Consider the following 21843-nt stretch of genomic DNA (forward strand, 5'->3'; position numbering starts at 1 on the left):
TCTCTCTCTCTCTCTCTCTCGCTCCCTCTCTCTCTTCCTCTCTTTCTCTCTCTCTCCCTCTTTCTATCATTCTCTCTCTCTCTGTCACAATCTACCTATAGCACTAGCTCTGTAATCAGTGATTGAGTCCAGACTTCAATTTAGCCTTGTCTGCATCTAGACTCTCCTCTTCTGTGAAATGTTACACCTCTCCTAACCTGCCTCAAAAACCGCCTGTAGTTCAAGGTAATTGTACAACTATAACTATAACTATTTTTATTTTCCTCTGCACCTTGATGAAGTTAACAGCATATTATAAAGCATATTTTAATGTTATTGTATGGACTGTTAAAGTAGAATTATGATTCTTATGAAAATGAGAACAGTAGTCTGTTAAACACTGACATATCGTAGTTGTACTTGCGATGTTGTCCTTTTAATTCATTGGTCTACCCATCACGAGAAGTATCCGTGTGTGTTTGTTTGTGGTTGGCATGCTGCCTGTTGCTAGCGGCTGTTATGAATACACTGATCAGCTGTTGTCTTAGTACCTGAGCTACGCCACACACACATACAAACATACACACAAACACACACACACAACACACACAGGGTTGGCTGGCTGAGGTGTCAGAGTGGTAGAGGGAGGCTGCCTGAGTTTGTTCCCCTGTCCTGGTATGGCCTCCGCCATGCCGACACCACATGGTCGTCTTTAGAGAGGAGAGAGGCCGACACCACATGGTCGTCTTTAGAGGGGAGAGAGGCCGACACCACATGGTCGTCTTTAGAGAGGAGAGAGGCCGACACCACATGGTCGTCTTTAGAGAGGAGAGAGGCCGACACCACATGGTCGTCTTTAGAGAGGAGAGAGGCCGACACCACATGGTCGTCTTTAGAGAGGAGAGAGGCCGACACCACATGGTCGTCTTTAGAGAGGAGAGAGGCCGACACCACATGGTCGTCTTTAGAGAGGAGAGAGGCCGACACCACATGGTCGTCTTTAGAGAGGAGAGAGGCCGACACCACATGGTCGTCTTTAGAGGGGAGAGAGGCCGACACCACATGGTCGTCTTTAGAGAGGAGAGAGGCCGACACCACATGGTCGTCTTTAGAGGGGAGAGAGGCCGACACCACATGGTCGTCTTTAGAGGGGAGAGAGGCCGACACCACATGGTCGTCTTTAGAGAGGAGAGAGGCCGACACCACATGGTCGTCTTTAGAGGGGAGAGAGGCCGACACCACATGGTCGTCTTTAGAGAGGAGAGAGGCCGACACCACATGGTCGTCTTTAGAGGGGAGAGAGGCCGACACCACATGGTTGTCTTTAGAGAGGAGAGAGGGAGGATAGAAGGGGCTGAGAAAGTGAGGGGAAAGGAAGATAAGTTTCTGGGAGAGAGTGAAAGAGAGAAAAGGGGAGGATCTGAGTGAGAGAGAAACATATGTTTCCCATGCCAATAAAGCCCTTTAAATTGAAATTGAACTTGAAAAGAAGAGAGAGATGGATAGAAATGAGAGAGAGATTGCTTTGGCAATGTAAACATATGTTTCCAATGCCAATAAAACCCTTTGAATTGAATTGAGAGAGAGAGAGAGAGAGAGAGAGAAAGTGAGAGAGAAAGTGAGAGAGAGAGAGAGAGAGAGACAGAGAGAGAGAGAAAGTGAGAGAGAAAGTGAGAGAGAGAGAGAGAGAGAGAAAGTGAGAGAGAGAGAGAGAGAGAGAGAAAGTGAGAGAGAAAGTGAGAGAGAGAGAGAGAAAGTGAGAGAGACAGAGAGAGAGAGAGAGAGAGAGAGAGAAAGTGAGAGAGAGACAGAGAGAGAAAGTGAGAGAGAGACAGAGAGAGAGAGACAGTGGCAGAATACCTGACCACTGCGACTGACCCAAACTTAAGGAAAACTGACTATGTACAGACTCAGTGAGCATAGCCTTGCTATTGAGAAAGGCCGCCGTAGGCAGACCTGGCTCTCAAGAGAAGACAGGCTATGTGCACACTGCCCATAAAATGAGGTGGAAACTAAGCTGCACTTCCTAACCTCCTGCCCAATGTGTGACAATATTGGACTACACAGATCCACAAAGAATTCAAAAACAAACCCAATTTTTATAAATTCCCATATCTACTGGGTGAAATACCAGAGTGTGCAAACATAGCAGCAATAATTGTGACCTGTTGCCACAAGTTTAGGGCAACCAGTGAAGAACAAACACCATTGTAAATACAACCCATATTTATGTTTATTTATTTTCCCTTTTGTACTTTAACTATTTGCACATCTCTACAACACTGTATATAGACATTTGAAATGTCTTTATTCTTTTGGAACTTCTATAAATACAAATCGCTTTCTATATGTGATAACTTTTTGTCTTTTTCTTGTCTTCAAATCCCTGCCAAAAGTCAGGTGACCTAAGCGCTTCCCAATATGGAGTTGCAGGTCATGTTTGCGCATATCTCTCCTATGTGCAAACCATTATGGCAGTCATTTTACTTAAGGCCCTCGATTTACAAATACAAATCAAAAGGTGTTTGTTTGTGGATAGGGAATTGCATTTGTGGAAAGTGATTTACATTTGAGGATTGGTGATATACATTTGTGGATTGGTGATATACATTTGTGGATTGGTGATTTACATTTGTGGATTGGTGATTTACATTTGTGGATTGGTGATTTACATTTGTGGATTGGTGATATACATTTGTGGATTGGTGATATACATTTGTGGATTGGTGATATACATTTGTGGATTGGTGATATGCATTTGTGGATTGGTGATATACATTTGAGGATTGGTGATATACATTTGTGGATTGGTGATATACATTTGTGGATTGGTGATTTACATTTGTGGATTGGTGATTTACATTTGTGGATTGGTGATTTACATTTGTGGATTGGTGATTTACATTTGTGGATTGGTGATATGCATTTGTGGATTGGTGATATGCATTTGTGGATTGGTGATATACATTTGTGGATTGGTGATATACATTTGTGGAAAGTGATTTACATTTGTGGATTGGTGATTTACATTTGTGGATTGGTGATTTACATTTGTGGATTGGTGATATACATTTGTGGATTGGTGATATACATTTGTGGAAAGTGATTTACATTTGTGGATTGGTGATTTACATTTGTGGATTGGTGATATACATTTGTGGATTGGTGATATACATTTGTGGAAAGTGATTTACATTTGTGGATTGGTGATTTACATTTGTGGATTGGTAATTTACATTTGTGGATTGGTAATTTACATTTGTGGATTGGTGATTTACATTTGTGGATTGGTAATTTACATTTGTGGATTGGTAATTTACATTTGTGGATTGGTGATATGCATTTGTGGATTGGTGATATGCATTTGTGGATTGGTGATATACATTTGTGGATTGGTGATATACATTTGTGGAAAGTGATTTACATTTGTGGATTGGTGATTTACATTTGTGGATTGGTGATATACATTTGTGGATTGGTGATATACATTTGTGGATTGGTAATTTACATTTGTGGATTGGTGATTTACATTTGTGGATTGGTGATATACATTTGTGGATTGGTGATATACATTTGTGGATTGGTGATATACATTTGTGGATTGGTGATATGCATTTGTGGATTGGTGATATACATTTGAGGATTGGTGATATACATTTGTGGATTGGTGATATACATTTGTAGATTGGTGATATACATTTGTGGATTGGTGATATACATTTGTGGAAAGTGATTTACATTTGTGGATTGGTGATTTACATTTGTGGATTGGTGATTTACATTTGTGGATTGGTGATTTACATTTGTGGATTGGTGATATGCATTTGTGGATTGGTGATATGCATTTGTGGATTGGTGATATACATTTGTGGATTGGTGATATACATTTGTGGAAAGTGATTTACATTTGTGGATTGGTGATTTACATTTGTGGATTGGTGATTTACATTTGTGGATTGGTGATATACATTTGTGGATTGGTGATATACATTTGTGGAAAGTGATTTACATTTGTGGATTGGTGATTTACATTTGTGGATTGGTGATATACATTTGTGGATTGGTGATATACATTTGTGGAAAGTGATTTACATTTGTGGATTGGTGATTTACATTTGTGGATTGGTAATTTACATTTGTGGATTGGTAATTTACATTTGTGGATTGGTGATTTACATTTGTGGATTGGTAATTTACATTTGTGGATTGGTAATTTACATTTGTGGATTGGTGATATGCATTTGTGGATTGGTGATATGCATTTGTGGATTGGTGATATACATTTGTGGATTGGTGATATACATTTGTGGAAAGTGATTTACATTTGTGGATTGGTGATTTACATTTGTGGATTGGTGATATACATTTGTGGATTGGTGATATACATTTGTGGATTGGTAATTTACATTTGTGGATTGGTGATTTACATTTGTGGATTGGTGATATACATTTGTGGATTGGTGATATACATTTGTGGATTGGTGATATACATTTGTGGATTGGTGATATGCATTTTTGGATTGGTGATATACATTTGAGGATTGGTGATATACATTTGTGGATTGGTGATATACATTTGTGGATTGGTGATTTACATTTGTGGATTGGTGATTTACATTTGTGGATTGGTGATTTACATTTGTGGATTGGTGATTTACATTTGTGGATTGGTGATATGCATTTGTGGATTGGTGATATGCATTTGTGGATTGGTGATATACATTTGTGGATTGGTGATATACATTTGTGGAAAGTGATTTACATTTGTGGATTGGTGATTTACATTTGTGGATTGGTGATTTACATTTGTGGATTGGTGATATACATTTGTGGATTGGTGATATACATTTGTGGAAAGTGATTTACATTTGTGGATTGGTGATTTACATTTGTGGATTGGTGATATACATTTGTGGATTGGTGATATACATTTGTGTATTGGTGATTTACATTTGTGGATTGGTGATTTACATTTGTGGATTGGTGATTTACATTTGTGGATTGGTGATATACATTTGTGGATTGGTGATATACATTTGTGGATTGGTGATTTACATTTGTGGATTGGTAATTTACATTTGTGGATTGGTCATTTACATTTGTGGATTGGTGATATACATTTGTGGATTGGTGATATACATTTGTTGATATACATTTGTGGATTGGTGATATACATTTGTGGATTGGTGATATACATTTGTGGATTGGTGATATACATTTGTGGATTGGTGATATACATTTGTGGATTGGTGATATACATTTGTGGATTGGTGATATACATTTGCGGATTGGTGATATACATTTGTGGATTGGTGATATACATTTGTGGATTGGTGATTTACATTTGTGGATTGGTGATATACATTTGTGGATTGGTGATATACATTTGTGGATTGGTGATATACATTTGTGGATTGGTGATATACATTTGTGGATTGGTGATATACATTTGTGGATTGGTGATATACATTTGTGGATTGGTGATATACATTTGTGGATTGGTGATATACATTTGTGGATTGGTGATATACATTTGTGGATTGGTGATATACATTTGTGGATTGGTGATATACATTTGTGGATTGGTAATTTACATTTGTGGATTGGTGATATACATTTGTGGATTGGTGATATACATTTGTGGATTGGTGATATACATTTGTGGATTGGTGATTTACATTTGTGGATTGGTGATATACATTTGTGGATTGGTAATTTACATTTGTGGATTGGTGATATACATTTGTGGATTGGTGATATACATTTGTGGATTGGTGATATACATTTGTGGATTGGTGATTTACATTTGTGGATTGGTAATTTACATTTGTGGATTGGTGATATACATTTGTGGATTGGTGATATACATTTGTGGATTGGTGATATACATTTGTGGATTGGTGATTTACATTTGTGGATTGGTGATCCAAGTGCTGCTACACTTCTAGAATTGAAGTCAACCACCTGACTGTTTTTGGCGTTTCACACTGCTGGGTCATGTTCTTTATGATATGCAACAGAAAACACCTGAAAACATTTTACAATGGAAAACAAAAATGATGGCTCATTGTACAAGTGCAGCTTGTCCCTACTTGTTTCAGTCCGTTTTCTTCCGTATGGTGCCTAATGAACACGACCAAGCATGAAAAGTGTGTTATGGTTTAGGGTGGATTAGATTCTGTCATGTTATGGTTTAGGGTGGATTAGATTATGTCATGTTATGGTTTAGGGTGGATTCGATTCTGTCATGTTATGGTTTAGGGTGGATTAGATTATGTCATGTTATGGGTTAGGGTGGATTAGATTATGTCATGTTATGGTTTAGGGTGGATTAGATTCTGTCATGTTATGGTTTAGGGTGGATTAGATTATGTCATGTTATGGTTTAGGGTGGATTAGATTCTGTCATGTTATGGTTTAGGGTGGATTAGATTCTGTCATGTTATGGTTTAGGGTGGATTAGATTCTGTCATGTTATGGTTTAGGGTGGATTAGATTCTGTCATGTTATGGTTTAGAAAGGATTAGATTCTGTCATGTTATGGTTTAGGGTGGATTAGATTCTGTCATGTTATGGTTTAGGGTGGATTAGATTATGTCATGTTATGGTTTAGGGTGGATTAGATTCTGTCATGTTATGGTTTAGGGTGGATTAGATTCTGTCATGTTATGGTTTAGGGTGGATTAGATTCTGTCATGTTATGGTTTAGGGTGGATTAGATTCTGTCATGTTAAGGTTTAGGGTGGATTAGATTCTGTCATGTTATGGTTTAGGGTGGATTAGATTATGTCATGTTATGGTTTAGGGTGGATTAGATTCTGTCATGTTATGGTTTAGGGTGGATTAGATTCTGTCATGTTATGGTTTAGGGTGGATTAGATTCTGTCATGTTATGGTTTAGGGTGGATTAGATTATGTCATGTTATGGTTTAGGGTGGATTAGATTCTGTCATGTTATGGTTTAGGGTGGATTAGATTCTGTCATGTTATGGTTTAGGGAGGATTAGATTCTGTCATGTTATGGTTTAGGGTGGATTAGATTCTGTCATGTTATGGTTTAGGGTGGATTAGATTATGTCATGTTATGGTTTAGGGTGGATTCTGTCATGTTTTGTGTATATTGGTTGGAGAAGTAACAGTTTAGAGAAATCACAGCCAGAAAACACAGTTTAGATAATATGATAATATATTTTTTAGATAATATCGTTATAAAACAAATACTTTGAATTGTTTTTTTTTAACAAAGACGCTTTCTCACAGCTTTATGACAAAGAGTTGATAAAAAGCAAGCATAAGGAGACTACAGAGGCTTGACAAGTGTTTGCAGTTTGAACTGATATCAGGTGACTTGGAGGAATCGTTGGAGCTGTGACTGATGCTAGCAGACAGGGGTGTGTGCTTTGCATTACAGTCAGGGTTCATTAAGATGCAAAACAATTAATCCAGGGATATGTACTTGTCTCTCATGCGATGTCATCTCAGGGTAATTAGATTTTCTGTCTAACGTTGATCCTTTCCACCACCATATGAATAGAATAGAATACATGCATTAGGCCTCATTTAATGAATAAACTATTCCATCATGTTGTATTATCCATTTATAAACAGCTCTTTAAATAACTTGTTTACTGCACCCAGTGTGTGAATGGCATTTAAAGGGTTATTATCACAGCCAGACCCAGCTCAGAACTGTCTGTCCTCAGCTCCAGTCCGATGCGTGTGTAGAGTCCGGTCCACAGTTTGCGTGTTTCTCCATGTGTAGGGGCTAGGGTAAAAGCCTACATAGCAGCTTCTTTGTTTAGGAGGGACTAGGCATGGGAGATCATTTACAAGCCGCTAACGCCCTCACCCCATTGGCTGACGGGGCTCAGTCTGCGTCTGCGAGAGGCATGCAGTGTGAGCGTGTGTCTGTGTGTGTATGTCTGTGTGTTTATGTGTGTGTATGTGTGCGTGTCTGCGGCAGCAGCAACTGTTCTCGACACAGCGTCTGTCTTGCAGGCAGGCAGGCAGCCTCTCTCTGCTCTGGTGATGGTAGTAGAGAGCTCAGCTCTCCTCTCAGAGACTGATGTAGTAGTAGTCAGCTATACTTCTATCTAGAGGCTGAGGGGAGCAAAGCAAATCAAGATGGCCACCGGTACCTTGTAGAATATAATGCTACCCAAACTGGAGGCTCAGTCTCTGAGGACAGACAAGGTAAAGCTGCCTGAGCCGTTAGCCCTGGAGTCTATTGTCTAGCTCCAGACAGATAGTGATACAGTACAGTAGCCTAGCAGGAGACGAGCCCTGGCTGTTGGGCTGCTGGTTTCAGGATGCCAGGATACAAACAATGTACTGTATGAAAGGTGCTTTACAGTGGAATGTATTATTATTATGATGACTATCTCTGCTGTTTAGCTGTGTTTTGTGTACTGTGTTTGTATTTGGAAACAGTTTCAGGATACAACTATTAGAATACAAACATTGAATGAAAGATTTGATACAAGTAGAGTTGATTGTTATTATTACTATTTGTGTTGGGCTGTGCAACCTCTAAATCACAAACGATGTGTGTGTGTGTGTTGTGTGTCTGTGTGTATATCTGTGTGTGTGTGTTGTGTGGGGTGGGGTTGTGTTTCCAGGTGGGGTGCAAGGAGGTGGCCAAACCAGCATTAAAGAAACCAGTTTCCACGGTAACAGACACCCTTCTCTTTTTTAGCCATGGTAGTGCAAGGGTCCTTCTGTGTCCTTCTTTCTTTCTCTCTCATTTTTTTTTTACAGTCATGTGTCTGCACCTGCTGTTCCTCAGAGAGAGGGGAGAAGTAGAGTGTTGGTAGTCATTAACAGGCTAGACTAGTAGTAGTAGTAGTAGTAGTAGTAGTAGTAGTTGTAGTAGTAGTAGTAGTAGTTGTAGTAGTAGTAGTTGTAGTAGTAGTGGTAGCAGTAGTAGTAGTAGTAGTAGTAGTTGTAGTAGTAGCAGTAGTAGTAGTAGTAGTAGTAGTAGTTGTTGTTGTTGTTTTTGTTGTAGTAGTAGTAGTAGTAGCAGCAGCTGTAGTAGTAGTAGTAGTTGTTGTAGTAGTTGTTGTTGTTGTTGTAGTAGTTGTTGTTGTTGGTGTTGTAGTAGTAGTTGTTTTAGTAGTAGTAGTTGTTGTAGTTGTAGTGGTTGTTGTTGTAGTAGGTGTTGTTGATGTAGTAGCAGCAGCATCAGCTGTAGTAGTAGCAGTTGTAGTTGTTGTTGTAGTAGTAGTTGTTGTTGTAGTAGTAGTTGTTGTTGATGTAATAGTAGTAGTTGTTGATGTAGTAGCAGTAGTAGTAGCAGCAGCAGCAGTAGTAGTAGTAATAGTAGTAGCAGTAGTAGTAGTTGTAGTAGTAGCATAAGCAGTAGTAGTATTAGTAATAGTAGTAGCAGTAGTAGTTGTAGTAGTAGTCATAGTGTTTGTGTGAACCTGTTTGATTCTGTTGTAGTTATAGTATTATTAGTAGTTGCAGTGTTTGTTGTAGTTATAGTATTATTAGTAGTTGCAGTGTTTGTTGTAGTTATAGTATTATTAGTAGCTGCAGTGTTTGTTGTAGTTATAGTATTATTAGTAGCTGCAGTGTTTGTTGTAGTTATAGTATTATTAGTAGCTGCAGTGTTTGTTGTAGTTATAGTATTATTAGTAGTTGCAGTGTTTGTTGTAGTTATAGTATTATTAGTAGCTGCAGTGTTTGTTGTAGTTATAGTATTATTAGTAGTTGCAGTGTTTGTTGTAGTTATAGTATTATTAGTAGTTGCAGTGTTTGTTGTAGTTATAGTATTATTAGTAGTTGCAGTGTTTGTTGTAGTTATAGTATTATTAGTAGTTGCAGTGTTTGTTGTAGTTATAGTATTATTAGTAGTTGCAGTGTCTGTTGTAGTTATAGTATTATTAGTAGTTGCAGTGTTTGTTGTAGTTATAGTATTATTAGTAGTTGCAGTGTTTGTTGTAGTTATAGTATTATTAGTAGTTGCAGTGTTTGTTGTAGTTATAGTATTATTAGTAGCTGCAGTGTTTGTTGTAGTTATAGTATTATTAGTAGTTGCAGTGTTTGTTGTAGTTATAGTATTATTAGTAGTTGCAGTGTTTGTTGTAGTTATAGTATTATTAGTAGTTGCAGTGTTTGTTGTAGTTATAGTATTATTAGTAGCTGCAGTGTTTGTTGTAGTTATAGTATTATTAGTAGTTGCAGTGTTTGTTGTAGTTATAGTATTATTAGTAGTTGCAGTGTTTGTTGTAGTTATAGTATTATTAGTAGTTGCAGTGTTTGTTGTAGTTATAGTATTATTAGTAGCTGCAGTGTTTGTTGTAGTTATAGTATTATTAGTAGCTGCAGTGTTTGTTGTAGTTATAGTATTTGTGCTTCGCTCTGTTTAGTCGGTGTGTGTGACTCTTTGAAGTTGAGTTCAGCGAGGAGACTGAGAGGAAGGCTGCGCTCTATGAATGAAAAGAATACTATGCACAGAACTTCAGAGAAACACACACACACACACACACACACACACACACACACAGATCAGGAAGGAAGCCTGTTTTTTTATGTCTTATCGTAAGCGCAGCACACCGTGGGACAGTTTTAGTAAGACTGTAGTCAGTCTGGTTTTGAAGATGTTTTTGAGGATTATCAGAGCTGAAAGCAGCCTAAGAGCTACTTTATCAGGAATGACTTTTAAAATACTTTCAAATAAGTCATGCACTCTCCCTCTGTTGAGAAATGACTCATGATTTCAGGAGAAAGTACTGACAGTATTGACAGCAGAAGCACCTGTTTGCTGTCTGTGACATTCAACGAGGATGTGAGAACGTCGTGTGTAGATTCTAATGTCCCTTCTTTTCAGAGGTGCATTGTGGGGAGGCACATCGTTAGGATGTGTCTAATATTTTGGTGAGATGCAGACACTTTTTTTCTCTTCTGTTTGGGGATGCTAGGGATGGATTCTCACTCTGTGGAGCTGTGTGTGTTTGTGTATTTGTGTGTGTGTGTGTGTGTGTGTGTGTGTGTGTGTGTGTGTGTGTGTGTGTGTGTGTGTGCGTGTGTGTGTGTGTTAGGGATGCATTGTCCCTCGGTTGAAACCTCCTTGGAAACCCTTGTCATCTGAGAGGGTCGTTAGGAGTCAGAGAGCAATCACAGTCCTGTTGCAAGGACAGGAGTCACAACGTGTGTGTGTCTGTGTGTGTCAAAGTTTAGAGAGCCTTTCAGAGTCTGTGAGGCAGACAACAAGCACAGAACAAAGCAACAGTCCACCCCATATAGACAGACAGACAGATGGGTGGGCGGGCAGAAAGACAGATAGGAAGACACCTCTCTCTCTCTCTCTCCCTTTCTATCTCTCTCCCCCCCTCTCTCTCAATAGTAGCTCACTCCCACATGTTCTGTGATGTCTCTCTCTCTCTCCCCCTCCTTCCTTCCTTCCCTACCTCCCTCCCTCTCTCTCTCTCTCTCTCTCTCTCACACTCTCTATCTCTCTCTCTCTTCTGATTTCAGCAGCAGCCAAGATGTTGCCTCAGCCTCCTCTCCCACCATCAGCAGCAGCTGCAGCTGTATGTTCTTAGTAGTAAGGGAGGGTCACGAGACGAGGAGGAGAGGAGGGGTGTTGTTCTGAATACTATATGACTGTAAATAGAATAGTGGTTTTACTATATGCATTGGGAGGTTCATTAAGCAATAAGGCCAGAGGAGGTGTGGTATATGGCCAATATACCACGGCTAAGGGATGTTCTTACGTGCGACGCAACGCAGAGAGACTGGACACAGCTAGGTATATTGACCATATATCACAAACCCTGTTGTAGGGTTTGTAAGGTTGTTGAGTACAATCAACCATATGCTTTTCAGGTAAGGGTATCCTTTCACCATTGGATAGGCAAGTCTGGTTTTGCACAGGAACAGAGATGTGATGATGATGTGTGCTAAAGCTATGCCAGAAACAGCAGGAATACACACCCTAGTGTGTCTTAATGGCCCAATCAATCCCCTAGACTCTACAGCAGTGTTTCTCAACTCCTGTTTGCATTTTTGTTCCAGCCTTGTACTAACACACCTAATTCAACTTATTCAACTAGGGTTGAGTCAGTTGTGTTAGTAGTGGGTGAGAACAAGGATGTGACCTAGACCAGAGGGCTGGTGGCAGCTGTCCTTTCTCACTGTAGACCTGGAGTTTATCAAACAGAGTGAGCATGCTGGGTAGTGTAGTCTATAAAGAGTGTATAAACGGTGAGTTAAATGGCAGTTCAGATGAGGTAATCAAGTAGCGTACATCCACCCACCTCCAGGCTCTCTGTAGTTAGAACACTTCATTAGCTTTACATAAAACAGATCGGTGACACATGCCCATGCACACACACACACACACACACACACACACAAAGCAGTACGGTACAGTAAATGTCAGTTAGTAGTAATCAGATCATACAGCATATACAGTATATTAGAATAATAACTTTAACAACTGAAGAAAGAAATTCCACAGCTTCTATAAGATCTCCAGAGGCAAAGCTCTCCCAACTGCCACTTTCTATCTCTCTACTCTCACTCTTTCCTCTCTCTGTCTCTGTCACTGTCTCTGTCTCGCCTTCTCTCTCTCTCTCTCTCTCTCTCTCTCTCTCTCTCTCTCTCTCACTCTCTCTCTCTCTACTCTCACTCTTTGCTCTCTGTCTCTCTTTCGCTTTCTCTCTCTCTCTCTTTCTCCCTTTCTCTCTTTCTCTCCCCCATCTCTCTCTCTCTCTCTCCCTCTCTGTCTCTCTCTCTCTCTCTCTCTCTTTCTGTCTCTCTCTCTCTTTCCCTCTCCCTCTCTCTCTCTCTCTTCTCTCTCTCTCAATGTTTCCTCCTTCACCTTCTCTCAATGTTCCTCCCTCACCTCCGCTCTGTTCCTCCCTCACCTTCTCTCAATGTTCCTCCCTCACCTTCTTTGTTCCTCCCTCATCTTCTCTCTGTTCTTCCCTCACCTTCTCTCAATGTTCTTCCCTCACCTTCTCTCAATGTTCCTCCCTCACCTTCTCTCTGTTCCTCCTTCACCTTCTCTCAATCATTTACCTCCCTCACCTTCTCTCTGTTCCTCCCTCACCTTCTCTCTGTTCTTCCCTCACCTTCTCTCTGTTCCTCCCTTACCTTCTCTGTTCCTCCCTCACCTTCTCTGTTCCTCCCTCACCTTCTCTGTTCCTCCCTCACCTTATCTCTGTTCCTCCCTCACCTTCTCTCAATGTTCCTCCCTCACCTTCTCTCAATGTTTCCTCCCTCACCTTCTCTCAATGTTCATCCCTCACCTTCTCTCAATGTTTCCTCCCTCACCTTCTCTCAATGTTCATCCCTCACCTTCTCTCAATGTTTCCCCCCTCACCTTCTCTCAATGTTCATCCCTCACCTTCTCTCAATGTTTCCTCCCTCACCTTCTCTCAATGTTCATCCCTCACCTTCTCTCAATGTTTCCCCCCTCACCTTCTCTCAATGTTTCCTCCCTCACCTTCTCTCAATGTTTCCTCCCTCACCTTCTCTCAATGTTCATCCCTCACCTTCTCTCAATGTTTCCCCCCTCACCTTCTCTCAATGTTTCCTCCCTCACCTTCTCTCAATGTTTCCTCCCTCACCTTCTCTCAATGTTCATCCCTCACCTTCTCTCAATGTTTCCTCCCTCACCTTCTCTCAATGTTCATCCCTCACCTTCTCTCAATGTTTCCCCCCTCACCTTCTCTCAATGTTTCCCCCCTCACCTTCTCTCAATGTTTCCCCCCTCACCTTCTCTCAATGTTTCCCCCCTCACCTTCTCTCAATGTTTCCTCCCTCACCTTCTCTCAATGTTTCCTCCCTCACCTTCTCTCAATGTTCATCCCTCACCTTCTCTCAATGTTTCCTCCCTCACCTTCTCTCTGTTCATCCCTCACCTTCTCTAAATGTTTCAAATCAAAATCAAATCAAATGTATTAATATAGCCCTTCGTACATCAGCTGATATCTCAAAGTGCTGTACAGAAACCCAGCCTAAAACCCCAAACAGCAAGCAATGCAGGTGTAGAAGAAAAACTCCCTAGAAAGGCCAAAACCTAGGAAGAAACCTAGAGAGGAACCAGGCTATGTGGGGTGGCCAGTCCTCTTCTGGCTGTGCCAGGTGGAGATGGTAACAGAACATGGCCAAGATGTTCAAATGTTCATAAATGACCAGCATGGTCCAATAATAATAAGGCAGAACAGTTGAAACTGGAGCAGCAGCACGGCCAGGTGGACTGGGGACAGCAAGGAGTCATCATGTCAGGTAGTCCTGAGGCATGGTCCTAGGGCTCAGGTCCTCCGAGAGAGAGAAAGAAAGAGAGAAAGAGAGAATTAGAGAGAGCACACTTAAATTCACACAGGACACCGAATAGGACAGGAGAAGTACTCCAGATTTACTCAAGTACTCTCTCAATGTTCCTCCCTCACCTTCTCTCAATGTTTCCTCCCTCACCTTCTGTCAATGTTCCTCCCTCACCTTCTCTCAATGTTCCTCCCTCACCTTCTCTCTCTGTTCCTCCCTCACCTTCACTCTGTTCCTCCCTCACCTTCTCTCAATGTTTCCTCCTTCACCTTCTCTCAATGTTCTTCTCTCAATGTTCTTCCCTCAACTTCTCTCTGTTCTCCCCTCACCTTCTCTCAATGTTCCTCCCTCAACATTCTCTAAATGTTTCCTCCCTCACCTTCTCTCTGTTCCTCTTTCACCTTCTCTCAATGTTTTACCTCCCTCACCTTCTCTCAATGTGTCCTCCCTCACCTTCTCTCTGTTCCTCTTTCACCTTCGCTCAATGTTTTACCTCCCTCACCGTCTCTCAATGATCCTCCCTCACCTTCTCTCAATGTCCCTCCCTCACTTTCTCTAAATGTTTCCTCCCTCACCTTCTCTCTGTTCCTCTTTCACCTTCTCTCAATGTTTTATCTCCCTCACCTTCTCTCAAAGTTTTTCCCTCACCTTCTCTCTGTTCTCCCCTCACCTTCTCTCAATGATCCTCCCTCACCTTCTCTCAATGTTCCTCCCTCAACATTCTCTAAATGTTTCCTCCCTCACCTTCTCTCTGTTCCTCTTTCACCTTCTCTCAATGTTTTACCTCCCTCACCTTCTCTCAATGTTTCCTCCCTCACCTTCTCTCTGTTCCTCTTTCACCTTCTCTCAATGTTTTACCTCCCTCACCTTCTCTCAATGTTTCCTCCCTCACCTTCTCTCAATGATCCTCCCTCACCTTCTCTCAATGTCCCTCCCTCACTTTCTCTAAATGTTTCCTCCCTCACCTTCTCTCTGTTTCTCTTTCACCTTCTCTCAATGTTTTATCTCCCTCACCTTCTCTCAATGTTCCTCCCTCACATTCTCTCTCTGTTCCTCCCTCACCTTCACTCTGTTCCTCCCTCACCTTCTCTCAATGTTTCCTCCCTCACATTCTCTCAAAGTTTTTCCCTCACCTTCTCTCTGTTCTTCCCTCACCTTCTCTCAATGATCCTCCCTCACCTTCTCTCAATGCCCCTCGCTCAACATTCTCTAAATGTTTCCTCCCTCACTTTCTCTCTGTTCCTCCCTCACCTTCTTTCAATGTTTTATCTCCCTCACCTTCTCTCAATGTTCTTCTCTCAATGTTTTACCTCCCGCACCTTCTCTCAATGTTCCTCGCTCACCTTCTCTCAATGTTCCTCCCTCACTTTCTCTCAATGTTCCTCCCTCACCTTCTCTCTGTTCCTCCTTCACCTTCTCTCAATGTTCCTCCCTCACCTTCTCTCAATGTTTCCTCCCTCACCTTCTCTCAATATTCCTCCCTCACCTTCTCTCAATCTTCCTCCCTCACTTTCTCTCTCTGTTCCTCCCTCACCTTCACTCTGTTCCTCCCTCACCTTCTCTCAATGTTCTTCCCTCACTTTCTCTCTGTTCTTCCCTCACCTTCTCTCAATGTCCCTCCCTCAACATTCTCTAAATGTTTCCGTCCCCACGTTCTCTCTGTTCCTCCTTCACCTTCTCTCAATGTTTATCTCCCTCACCTTCTCTCAATGTTCCTCCCTCACTTTCTCTCAATGTTCCTCCCTCACCTTCTCTCTGTTCCTCCTTCACCTTCTCTCAATGTTTATCTCCCTCACTTTCTCTCAATGTTCCTCCCTCACCTTCTCTCTCTGTTCCTCCCTCACCTTCTCTCTGTTCTTCCCTCACTTTCTCTCAATGATCCTCCTTCACCTTCTCTCAATGGCCCTCCCTCAACCTTCTCTAAATGTTTCCTCCCCTAACTTTTCTCTGTTCCTCCTTCACCTTCTCTCAATGTTTTATCTCCCTCACCTTCTCTCAATGTTCCTTCTCTCTGTTCCTCCTTCACCTTCTCTCAGTGTTTTATCTCCCTCACCTTCTCTCAATGTTCCTCCCTCACCTTCTCTCAATGTTCCTCCCTCACCTTCTCTCAATGTTCCTCCCTCACCTTCTCTCAATGTTTCCTCCCTCACCTTCTCTCAATGTTCCTCCCTCACCTTCTCTCAGCTTCCTCCCTCACCTTCTCTCAATGTTCCTCCCTCACCTTCTCTCAATCTTCCTTCCATGCACACACACACACACACACACACACACACACACACACACACACTCACACACACATGCACCATCAGTGACCATGAACAGTGATGTGACAGTGAACTGTATCTGTGACTTAGGCAGGAGGGAGAAGTCTGTTAAGCACTGAAGCTCTTACTGTTCATAGATGATATAGCCCATATGTTGTCTTGGTTTGGTTTTGGTAGAGTACAGTTGTTATGGTACAGTCTCTGGTATGAAAGTTAGCCAAAACTCAGGCTATAGCCCAGCACAAAAAATGACCTTCATAATGTCTTCTGCCTTGTTATAACTTTCCAAACTGTGGAGGTACAAAATATTTAGTTAAGTAAACAGTGTTTAGTTAAAAACAGTATTTAGTTAAAAACAGTATTTAGTTATCAGTAATCAAATTTTAGTTAGGTAAGCAGTATTTAGTTAAGTAATCAGATTTTAGTTAGGTAAACAGTATTTAGTTAAGTAACAGTATTAGTTAAAAACAGTATTTAGTTAAGTAAACAGTATTTAGTTAAGTATTTAGTTAAGTAAACAGTATTTAGTTAGGTAAACAGTATTTAGTTAAGTAAACAGTATTTAGTTAGGTAAACAGTATTTAGTTAAGCAATCAGTATTTAGTTAAGTAATCAATATTTAGTTAGGTAAACAGTATTTAGTTAAAAACAGATTTTAGTTAAGTAATCAGTATTTAGTTAAAAACAGATTTTAGTTAAGTAATCAGTATTTAGTTAAAAACAGATTTTAGTTAAGTAATCAGTATTTAGTTAGGTAAACAGTATTTAGTTAAAAACAGATTTTTGTTAGGTAAACAGTATTTAGTTAATTAAGTAAACAAAGTTTACCTTACTGTAAAGTTTACCTTACTGTAAAGTCTACCTTACTGTATCTTCTCTGTTCTGGCTCTTGTGCTATGCTGTGCTGGAAACACACAAACACACACTTACACACACAATAGGTTCAGGTTGGAGAGGTTGGTTTAAAATGTTAAATGTCTCTCTCTTTCTCTCTCTCTCTCCTCTCTCTCTCTCCCAGGTGGTTCCAGAGGACAGCTCAGTTAATGGAAGAGGCCCTGTCCAGATGGCAGAGGACACCTATACGGCAGCGGAGGACGACGAAGAGGGTCACATACCTCACACACACCACTTCACACACCCTCCCCACGTCCACACTCTTGCCCCAATCCGAGATGGACGACCAGCAGCACTTATCAAGAGAGAGCCTGGCCTGGAGGACACCAATGATGGACTTCTTCTACAGCACCACTGCTCTTCTTCTGGGACTTTTCACAACGGTGCTAACGAAAACATGGCTAAAACCAACGGTGCTAACGAAAACATGGCTAAAACCAACGGTGCTCAACTGATTGCTGGTCCGGAATCACATCAGTTGTCACCTGAGTCCCAAAATACCACAATACAATTAGAGTCCCAAAGTACTACAAAATCTACGTACCCCAAAGGCAGCTCTGAGCTGAAGGATGCACTTCTGGACGACAGCATAGCTGTTCCTCTGAAAAAGATAAAGGTGGAGGAACCGTGGGTGTGGTCCATGGACCAGTCCTCCGCCCCACTAGGGGGCGATGATGACGATGTCTATGAGGACGCTCTGTCCACGCTAGCAGCCGTGGTGTGTTTCTCTATCACAGACAGGAAGGGTCTGGAGGAGAAGTTGTGTAGCTCCCGTTCCCCGGTGCTACGCTCGTTCAAAACAGAGCCGGAGGACTTTAAGGTGGATATTTGCTTGAAAAGTGCTCCCATCAGTCCACGAAAAGCTCTCGACATTATTGTCAAACGAGAGCAACCCTCTCCAGATCTCTCTCAGCCAAGCATCCAGTCTTTGGTAGAAGAGAGGAATATTAGCAATGACCAGGCTATCGCTATCGAGGCGCTAACCTTACTGGCAGCTATCCCACAAAACTCCCCAGAACCCTTTAGAACCAACGCACAGGGTGAAAACCCCACAACATCTTCCATGCACTTATCCAATAGAAACACCCCTCTCCAGGGCTCCAACAAAGTTCTAGTGATCAGCTCCCCTCTGCACCAGACCTCAGTCATACGCTCCCCTCTGCACCAGACCTCAGTCATACGCTCCCCAGTGGCCAGACAAGCTCATGTCATCCAGTGTCATTCCCGTAGCCCCGCAGCCACTGGCAACCTGTCCCTACAGGACCTGCTAGAAGCCAGCTCGGACTGTGACAGACTTCCCTACGACAGCACCGAGAGAGCAGGACAACACCTGTACAGGAGAGCAGACCAAGGCCTTGGTTCTCAACATAACAGGGGCGAAGGCACTTTCAGACAGCGGAAAGACATGGAGAGGAACAGCAAGGAAACAATAGAGAGGACGGTGGGTAAGAGCGGGAGGAACAGGGATGAGGAAGAGGTGGCGGCTCAACTTGCCGAGTTGGCGTTCATCATCCAATCACGTCACAAGCAGCAGGGTTTCCACCCCTCCCAGCACTCAGAGAACAACCCTCCCAGAGGAACTCCAGTCTCAGCCATCAAGTACAACTACAACTCTGAACAAGCACCACCCAACCACAAGAAGACCCCTGTGAAGAAACCCAGGACCACACTTTCTAAACCTAGGAAGAAGAAGGGAACGGAGGGGCTGGAAGAGGAGGGCTGCAAACCCAACAACCGTACCCCCCTGTACAAACGAATACCCAACGGCAAGACCCCCCACAGAGCCAGGGTCCAGAAGGTTCTGCCCCAGCCGAAGACATCATCGCTCAGCCACAAGAGGAGCCTGTTCCTGCCTCAGGCCCAGATGGATCTGAAGAGGTACCTGACTGAGGCTCAGGAGGAACGACGGCAGCTCTTTTACTACAGTAACGCCCACAGTGGGGTCAAATACCACAAAACCTCTGGAGCCGTCGATCGTGGTCGAAGTCAAGGTTATGGTCATGACAACCAACAGTGGTCGCATTTCAACGGTCACCTGGACCCTTTACAAGGACAAGGAGTTGGACAAGGACATGATTGTGAAAGAGGATTGTATTCTCAGGTATCGCAGCCCTACGTTGGGCAGCAGCACGGTGCTAACCTAAAGGCTAGCTCCACTATCCCCAGTTTCACCAGCATAGACTCTAACAACCACAGAACCGGGTTGAACCATGGTTTATCCAATGGCTACTCCTCTGGGGGTCAACAGCAGGGGTATTACAAAGTGGAGAGGTCCGGTCCGGTCACCGTCTTGTCCACGTCAGCTAATGGCGATTTGGATCTATCGGAGGAGTCGACACCCACCAAACACAACGTGAACAGCTTCCTGGAATCGCCCCTCAGGTTCCTGGACACGCCCACTAAGAATCTGCTTAACACCCCCTCCAAGAAACTATCTGAGATCCCCTCCTGTGGATGCATGAGTGAGTCACCCTGATGATGATGATGATGAGGATGATAATGATGAGGATGATAATGATGAGGATAATGATGATGATGATAATGATGATGATGAGGATAATGAGGATGATAATGATGAGGATAATGAGGATGATAATGATGAGGATAATGAGGATGATGATAATAATGATGCTGATTATAATGATGAGGATAATAATGATAATGATGAAGATGATGATGGCTTTCTTTGTATCCATTGGGAAGTTATTTAGTGTGATACAGTATGCCACATGCTCTACTGTGCTTAACTGGCGCTGTATTTGCCTGAAATTAGCTGAAGCTGCGTTCTACAAACGACTCTCTCTCCACAGAGCAAATCATAGAGAAGGAGGAGGGTCCATATTATACTCACCTTGGTGCTGGACCCAGTGTGTCAGCCGTCAGAGAGATGATGGAGAACAGGTAACAACCTCAAATAACACAAACTGTATCAGTTATTTAACTCCATTCCATAAACAAGCTTGGGGGAGAAGAAAAGTGTTTGTTGTTGCCCAGACATTTTACTTGATGTGTTCATAGTCCAATTGGGATGGCAAACCTGTGAGTTGCTAATCCACTTCTGTTTTCATGACAAATCTATTAGGTGTGTAATACTGATAAGATAATAGAGTTGATATGAAAACAGGAGGGGCTCAGTGCCTAACAGGTTGGTTTACCAGTAGGATTATAGGGCTAAGCCAATATATATAACTGCCAGACTCTACTAGCCTACTGTATGTAGCTGCATTGGAGTCAACATGGGCCAGCATCCCTGTGGAACGCTTTCGACACCTTTAGAGTCCATGCCCTAACGAATTGAGGCTGTTCTGAGAGCAAAAGGGGTGGGAGTGCAACTCAATATTAGGAAGGTGTTCTTAATGTTTTGTCCTATCAGTGTACTCGGTGAACCACCTGCCCTGCCAAAGGCCTGGTATCCCACAGGGCTCGTGGTGTTCATGGAATGAGGTGGGGCTTACAGTCATATTATAGCTCATATATTATATTATAGAGGCTGTCGCTGAAGGAAAGCAGCACCAAGCTTGCCACACACACACACACACACACACGGAGATACATATTCACACATACAAAAACACACACACACACCCTGCATGTTAGAACAGGAAACCTCTTGGGCCTAGTCGAGGGGCCCATGAGGAGAGTCTCTGCTCTGTAGTTTCTGCTGAATGACATCAGTGCTTTAGTTTTAAACAGTTTTTACTTGTTTTGAGTTGTTCCAAAAACTTTTGCTGCATTTTGGCTAGTGATGTAGTCCCACTGTCTTTTGCTAAAGTTCTCAAAATGTGATTTGTGGCTGTATTGACAGTCATTACAAGATTTTAGTGCTGATGGTCGCAGATATGGGGAGAGATGACATTGCTGAAAGGATTGTGTTTTTATGTTCTAAGGTGAGACTTGTGAAAAACCGTTAATATATGATGTATGTTATCGCTGTGTGTGTTCAAAGGTATGGAGAGAAAGGGAAGGCGGTAAGGGTGGAGGTGGTGGTGTACACTGGGAAAGAAGGACGCAGTTCCCAGGGCTGTCCCATCGCCAAGTGGGTAAGTACTGTGTGTGTGTGTGTGTGTGTGTGTGTGTGTGTGTGCAGTGAGGGAAAAAAGTATTTGATCCCCTGCTGATTTTGTACGTTTGCCCACTGACAAAGAAATGATCAGTCTATAATTTTAATGGTAGGTTTATTTGAACAGTGAGAGACAGAATAACAACAAAAAAATCTAGAAAAACGCATGTCAAAAATGTTATAAACTGATTTGCATTTTAATGAGGGAAATAAGTATTTGACCCCTTCTCAATCAGAAAGATTTCTGGCTCCCAGGTGTCTTTTATACAGGTAACGAGCTGAGATTAGGAGAACACTCTTAAAGGGAGTGCTCCTTATCTCAGCTTGTTACCTGTATAGAAGACACCTGTCCACAGAAGCAATTAATCA

The 21843-nt window shown here is 42.1% G+C and overlaps 1 protein-coding gene across 4 annotated transcripts in view; it reads left to right on the forward strand.

The window, feature by feature from the left end:
* LOC110530841 (methylcytosine dioxygenase TET3) overlaps positions 1 to 21843 on the forward strand; it is a 70292-nt gene that overhangs the window by 34749 nt on the left and 13700 nt on the right. For 2 of the 4 annotated variants that reach the window (XM_036987134.2, XM_036987128.2), the window contains exons 3-6: positions 8598 to 8648; positions 17539 to 19876; positions 20225 to 20315; positions 21361 to 21454. In XM_036987134.2, the coding sequence (XP_036843029.2) occupies positions 8598 to 8648; positions 17539 to 19876; positions 20225 to 20315; positions 21361 to 21454 (2574 nt within the window). Of the gene's footprint in view, positions 1 to 7652; positions 8173 to 8597; positions 8649 to 17538; positions 19877 to 20224; positions 20316 to 21360; positions 21455 to 21843 lie in introns of those variants that run through there. The other 2 variants (XM_036987152.2, XM_036987143.2) reach the window with 2 other exon arrangements.

Source organism: Oncorhynchus mykiss, chromosome 1 (assembly GCF_057628025.1).
Source record: "Oncorhynchus mykiss isolate SJ-2025 chromosome 1, ASM5762802v1, whole genome shotgun sequence".
Classification (NCBI taxonomy): Eukaryota; Metazoa; Chordata; class Actinopteri; order Salmoniformes; family Salmonidae; genus Oncorhynchus; species Oncorhynchus mykiss.